General features: G+C 44.2%; 1 protein-coding gene; it reads right to left on the bottom strand.

Annotated features, from left to right (window-relative positions):
• Positions 1–4,224: 4,224 nt before the first annotated feature.
• Positions 4,225–6,258, bottom strand: GSTUM_00006315001 (uncharacterized protein). XM_002838474.2 has 5 exons: positions 6,094–6,258; positions 5,985–6,035; positions 5,556–5,920; positions 5,096–5,497; positions 4,225–5,039 (listed from the first exon to the last, which is right to left on the bottom strand). The coding sequence occupies exons 1-5, from the start codon at positions 6,127–6,129 to the stop codon at positions 4,472–4,474; spliced, it is 1,422 nt and encodes a 473-aa protein (XP_002838520.1). The 5' UTR covers positions 6,130–6,258; the 3' UTR covers positions 4,225–4,471.
• Positions 6,259–7,042: the final 784 nt, after the last annotated feature.

The raw sequence follows: 7,042 nt of genomic DNA, 5'->3' as shown, positions 1-7,042 counted from the left end.
TTATATTTCCAGTTGATGGACAATAATGTAGTTAGAACGCTTACTACTGTCCATCTCTGGAATGAGATTACACCTAGTCTTTATTGGAGGCCCCACAATACAAGTACCAATACTCCTATTGTATGGAAGGCATTTGGTGATTGCAACCAAGCCTCATTATTTATTCCTACTGCAATTGATGACTATAACTACTATATAGGTAGTATCAATATAGCTGATCAAAGGCGTGCAAGTATGCTACACAGAATTTATAATACTACTATGACTTTTGTTAAATAAAAGAATACAGACTATATTAGCCACCAGTGTGCCTATCGGAACTGGCTTGCATTTTTCTATTTTTTTTTGGATTTATCAACCATGAATGCTCACATTTTGCTCAATCTTCCCCGAACAAGTGAGCTTAACCGGATACTGGATTTAGGCGATTTGGTTGAGCATGATATCCTTTCTCATCCATTGGCGCATCCTATACTGGAAGTGGAGTTTTGGTGAATGCTATTTAAACAGCTAGGTATTCAGACTCAGAGTACTAAGGGAAGGAGCAAAAGAGTCAGACAAATCCAATATTGACGAAGTACACGTTACCGCTCTACAACCTCACCTACATATTTTCCAAAACACCAAACCTTACAAAAGCCTGCAGTAGAAGTCACCTCCTCTCACCATCTTGAAAAAAATGGAAAAGCACCGAGAGTGTTGTATCTGCAGGTATGACTTTCGCACTGGTAAGAAGGAAGGCCACTCCCGGCCTAAGCTTACTCGGTTTGAGTTTCGGTCATGCTCCCTCCCAAGTGCGCTTTGTGGAAGCAATTGGCCGTGTTTTGCTCGCTAGCATAGTTTAGCCACTGTTCCATAGCGGTAGTTATTTTTTTTATTTTGAAAACAAAAAAGACATCCGGTATGTAGATATGAGAATTGTAGAGTAGATTTGAGCATAGATTCATTTGATATCACTCAGATGCCAAGCTCCTAGCTTGGGCGCTAATGCATGAGAGAGATTTCGCCAGTTTCTCAGCCCACAAAGGGATAGCCAGGGGTGACTGTACGAGTAAGTAGTGTAAGAACTTGAATAATTGAACCTCACGCTAGGACGTTGGGATTGCCTTTATTGGTAAGGTGCAATGCTTTTTTTTACTTTTTTTGTCTTAAGCTAGGGCTGAGGGGGTTAGTTTTTTTGCGGTGCTTTCACATCTCTTATCCAAGAGAGGGAATTCTGGACGTCTTGGCACGAGGTTCAATTATGAATATTATTCAAGTTCTTACGGTAGCACGAGTACTAGTACTCGTATGATATGTACAAAGGGTATAGGGGAAAGTCTGGCGAACGTGGCGGTGCATGTGGCAGTGGCACTGTCTTGGAAGGGGAGTTGTTGACGTAGTAATTCGGCCATCATGAGAATCCACTATTCAGAGACTCGGAATTGGTCAACGATACTGAAGCATATTACCACTCCAAAATGAAAACCTCTGGTACTCGAGCAGATTACTATCATTCAGAAATAAGAGGCAGGAAAACAACCCAAGATGAGCGGGTTCGTATTGTTGCATTGCACGACCATACAAAACCACGTATGTGGTGGAAGAATATTGCCTGAACAGTAAGTCTTTAACCTCTGAACTATTAGCTAGTGAGATAATTGTGCAATAACGTGGCTTACCAATTATTATATAAAAGGTAGATATTGACTATCGAACCTGCCAAAAGATCTATCCAAAAACCAAGATGGTTGGAACCTCAGAAAATGCGAGACAATCAGGTCAACCCCCAGTTTTTGACAAGAGTGAAAAGGATCAGTTACATACTTTTGTGACTAGTGATCGCTGGACCCGCCATATGACATGGGATATGATACAGGAGGAAATGGGTTATGCCTATTCTGCAGACCTTATTCGTCGAGTTATGGCCAGTATGGGTTACCATAAACGCCAACCTCAACGGAAGTTTAAAGTACGACCGCAAAATCAAATACGACGGGTTCAGTGGGCTCAAGCTCATCTTCACTAGGCATTTGATGACTAGTCTAGGATCATATTCTCTGATGAGTCCTACTTCTTGACCATTGGCTTTAATCACCATCCTATGGTGATATGAAATGCAGCAGAGGAATACCACCCCGACTGTATTGATGATTGGGAGAGCTCTAGAAGAAATGGTGTTATGGTATGGGAGGCAATTTGTGGTAAATTAAAATCACATTTGATATTCGTTCCAAATAAGGTTTCTATTGATTCTTCTACATATATCCAACAAGTACTTGATCTACATCTCACTCCCTTTTAGTATCAGACCTGCGAAGATTACGGGTGGACATAGATAATTGAGGATTGGGCTCCCGACCATCAGAAATTTGCTATTCTGTACCGGGAAAGAAATGGAGTTGATAAGATGATGGATTGGCCTCCCCAATCCCCTGATCTTAATCTGATAGAATAGGTTTGGGGATGAATTGAATGTGAGTTAGGAGAACAATGGGGAAGGATTGAGGAATTAGAGCCACTAAAGGTAGCTCTACAGATTATTTGAGATTCTGTGGCAGTTGATTTTTTGGAGAGTCTTATTAGAAGCATGCTGGAACGGTTGCAAGCTGTTATTGATGCAAATGGTGGTCCTACCCATTACTAGTTTGTATTGTATCTAAGAGCTCGATCCTATGAATGCACCGTCACATGCACCGCCACGTTCGCCAGACTTTCCCTACACCCTTCGTACACAAGTACCGGCACTAGACTAGTACCGTACTAGTACACGGCACAGTAATCCTTGTTATGATTACCAGCATTCTTGTTCCCTCTTAACTCGAGTTATCCACTATCTCCACCGGGTCCCCTAATCTCGGCATTCTGAAACAAAAATCCTCAAAGTTAGTGTTTTCCTCACACTGTAAGGACTGTGTTTGCTGGCTGTTGGAATCTCATTAACTGATATTCACAATTATATTAACCTTTCAAACTAGACCAATCTTGGGCTCATGCCAGGATTGACGGAGATTAGAGGTTCTTGCGGGGATAAGTGGATAACTCGAGTTAATACGGTAACTGGTATGATATGGTTCCGGACGTCAAGAGGGTGCACCAAATATTTTGCGACATGGGACGCCTTGGCATAAAATTTCTTGTAAAAGAGTGCAGTCTACCTGTATGTTAAGTCCGGGCCAAAATGCAGTTATTTTTTATTTTATTTTTATTTTGCTGTGATTAAACACTACATGGGGGGAGAAGTAAAAATGAAAAAAATGAAGGAAAATAAGGTGTCCAAGATTCTGTTGGTGATAATTAAAGAAAGAAAATTGACATGGATATATAGGAATTGAACATAATTCTGGCTTTTGAACTGAAGCTTATGCCAAGTCATCCCCCAAGCCACACAGGATTCCTGCTGTGATTGAGGCGAAAGGATACTTGGAGTATCGAGTATAATACCAGAAATTTTCCTTTCATTTCATAGTCCTAGTTTTGATTCTCTATTGGCCATTTTGTCATGAGAACCCTGAACCTGTCTCTTAATCGTAGTCAAACAGGGCGTAAAAATATATCATTGCTATGATTATTCCTTGTACCGAACGCACCCCTAGAAAAAAACTTTAATATGCCAGAATTTATGCCGTAAAAGTGCCTTTTATGCTATAAAAGTGATATGCCGAACAGGGCCTTATCCTTTTTGTGAATTTTTTTGTCTCGGGTGTGGCTCGAATTGCCTGCTTGCATTCAGTGCTGTGGCTTTAACTACTCCGGCCGAGAGGAAGGATCCTAGAGCGTTGCTACTCGTACAGGTTTTTTGACAAGCCTTCTGAGACTAGAGTTGTTAGTTTCAGAGCTGCCTTACCTAAAAGAGGATGTTTAGATAGAAAATACTGTAGTGGTTATTGATTTCTTTGATTTGGGCTCTCATTGGCTGTTGGGTAATCCCTAAAACGCTGAAACATTCCAGCCCCATTTAAAATAATCAATGCTATCATAGCCTATTTGAGTAATCGCGATAGGAAAAACCTTGTTCCCAAGATGTGAATTGCTCAGGATACTAGTCACGCAGAATCTGGGCTGCTCAGTAGGGGCATGATGAAAGTGACAAAGTCCGCATATATTCGCTTCCACTTACTCAACATCTTCCTTGTAAATAGTGCTGGAATGTTTCAGTTGGTTTAGGGAATGGCACTTACCGTACTCACCCCGGTGCCTCGGTAGTTCGAAAATTTTCAACAAGCGCGGTTTACTGGTATCTAGTTTTGAGATGATTGGTATTTATTTTTATTGGTATTTAAAGAGATGGCCTAGCGTTGAGCTAACGGATCCAATGGTGGAGAGAATCCGTCCCATCCTATAAATCCATGTGATGTTGAAGACACTTTTTTTATGACCCATTTGTTTCGTCCAGTTCACACCAATGAGGAGGAAAAAAAAAAGAATACCGATATAAAAACACAAAAACACCGAACAAAGGAAATGCAGCTATGAGGAAACAAACAACCCTTTAAGAGGCCGGTCCGATGGGTAGAGGGAAAGTAGAAGCCCATTCGGAAATCTCTTTCCTGAGTGCCTGCAACTCGGGTACCTTTCCGCTCAAGACGTGGGCCCTGAAGTCCTTCTGCCTGTTGGCCTCCTTTGGCAACTCGCTCTGGATTTTCTTGGCCAATTTGATCAAGTAATCAAAGTAGCCAGCGACTCTCTTGAACTCCACACCACCAAAACCTCTGGTGGTCATAGCCGGGGTACCGATGCGGATACCATTGGGTGACAGGGCGGACTTGTCACCGGGAGTGGCATTCTTGTTGCAAGCAATATTCACGGCTTCCAAGATAGCCTCAAGACGGGCACCATCGAGAGCCTGGGGGCGGAGGTCAAGAAGGACCATGTGGCAATCGGTTCCGCCGGATACGAGGTTGTAACCCATGCGCTTGAACTCCTCCTCAAGAACCTTAGCGTTGGCGACAACCTGCTCCTGGTAGTGAACGTACTCTGGGGAGAAGGTCTGTTTGAGGGCAACAGCGAGGGCGGTGATAGTGTGATTGTGAGGCCCACCCTGATGACCGGGGAAAACGCTGTACCGGCCTTGTTAGTACGGGGGTTCGTCGATGCAAGGACGATTGAAATTCACCTAAAGTTGATTGGCCCTTCGAGATCGTACATTATCTCCTTGCCCTTCTCGACCTTTCTAACACCCTTGCGGAAAAAGATCATTGCACCCCTGGGCCCACGAAGTGATTTGTGAGTAGTGGTGGTAACGATGTCGGCATGCTCGAATGGACTAGGAATGACCTGGGCGGCGATCAATCCAGAGATATGAGCCATATCAACAACCAAGTAGGCACCGACAGAGTCAGCGATCTGCCGCATACGACCGTAGTCAATGTTACGGCAGTAAGCTGATGTGCCAGCAACTAAGGTCTTGGGTCGGTAAAGAAGGGCGGTCTTCTGAAGCATATCATAGTCAATGATACCGGTCTCGGTGTCGACACGGTACGGCATTGTTTCGAAGTAAGTTGAAACAGCGGAAATCCTATTCAACAAGTATTAGAAATCACAACTTGGGCTTGGGTAGAGTGATCAAAGCGTACTTCTTCTTGTCTGTTTGGTATCCATGGCTCAAATGCCCTCCATGAGGCAAGTCCAATCCCATAAGTCTGTCATGGGGCTTCATGATAGCCTGGTAAACCTGCAAGTTGGCAGGCGATCCGGACAAGCACTGGACATTGACTCCCCACTTCTCGGAGTCGACGTGGAATGCCTGCAGAGCGCGCTTCTGGCAAAGCAACTCAATGGAGTCAATGTGCTCATTCCCTCCGTAGTAACGGGCTCCCGGGTATCCCTCGGAGTATTTGTTGGACATGGGTGATCCTAGAGCATCATAAACTGCACGAGAAGTGACGTTCTCAGAGGCAATGAGAAGAATCGATTCACGTTGACGCTTGATTTCCAGGTCCTATCCCAGATGATAAGTGGTTAGAATCGATGTGAACAAACTAATGATGGCTGGGTTTGCTTACCATAATGTTTTGGACTTCTGGGTCACTTGCACGGAGCGGAACCTCAATGAGCTATCGCCGGGGAAGTGAGTCGTGAGAAGTTAGTTGACATTGGAGAAAGGTGACAAACCTCCTTGTGAGCCTGGGAAAGAGCGTAAGAAGTCATGGTTCTTTGGTGAAAGTCGAGTGAATCCTGCTACAGTGGTTACAAAGGCAATTGAAGAGAGAGAGAGAGGGAGTATGTGTAGTGAATTTTTCAAGGGGAAGGGAAGGGGGAAGATGGAGGGTTTTGTGGAGGGACTGAGGGGTGGAGGGAGGAAAAAATCTCGAAGCGGGGAGGGGCATCGGCAAGAAAATGTAACGGAAAAAACTTATGAACAAAGGTGCCCCCCACGGATTAACTGATGGACCATTTCTTGGCTTTGATAGCTGAAATGGGAAAGCTAACGAAAAAGAAGATTATTCTCCGGGGAGGTGTTCCTACCGCGTTGTCAATTCTTTTTCCCGGTACAGAAGCAATGAGCTCGTTCCAGAGGCCAAACTACACCGAGTCATGGCCCGAATTTGTATCTACAATTGAAAATCACTGGTTTTACTCGGAAGCGTTGCTGATCGCGCCGCAGATCTTGTCACGTTTTTTCTTTTTCTTGGCCGCAGGAAGGTTTTGTTCCCGATAGGATGAGATGGACAACTCACAACCCAGCTCGCGGGCTGTCAAGCTGCAGTTACGCTGTGCAGTTTGCATGGTAGTCTAACGCTTTAAGATAACCTCTTAAAATGGAATCAAATTGAAAGCAAAGGAACCTGCAATGTCTCAGACAGCTCCAAAGTCTGGAACACCGGTACTTGTATTTGTGCCACAGGATACCAACATGCTTATGAAGCAACCACTGTTTGTTGCTGGTCACCCGAGCACTGTCACGAGGTCATCACGGGCGCCGCTGTGGCGTCTCAAGCAGCCGAAATATAAAACATCTTGCAACTGAGAGGGGCCTATCGAGGCTAGAGTACGGTAGATATTATGTTGGAAGCTTGCGGGCTTTGATGCACTCTGAATTAGACCTTTAGGGATAGGGCCG

The sequence above is a fragment of the Tuber melanosporum genome (genome assembly GCF_000151645.1).
Source record: "Tuber melanosporum whole genome shotgun sequence assembly, scaffold_25, strain Mel28".
NCBI classification, from domain to species: Eukaryota; Fungi; Ascomycota; class Pezizomycetes; order Pezizales; family Tuberaceae; genus Tuber; species Tuber melanosporum.
This window is presented reverse-complemented; position numbering and strand designations above follow the sequence as displayed.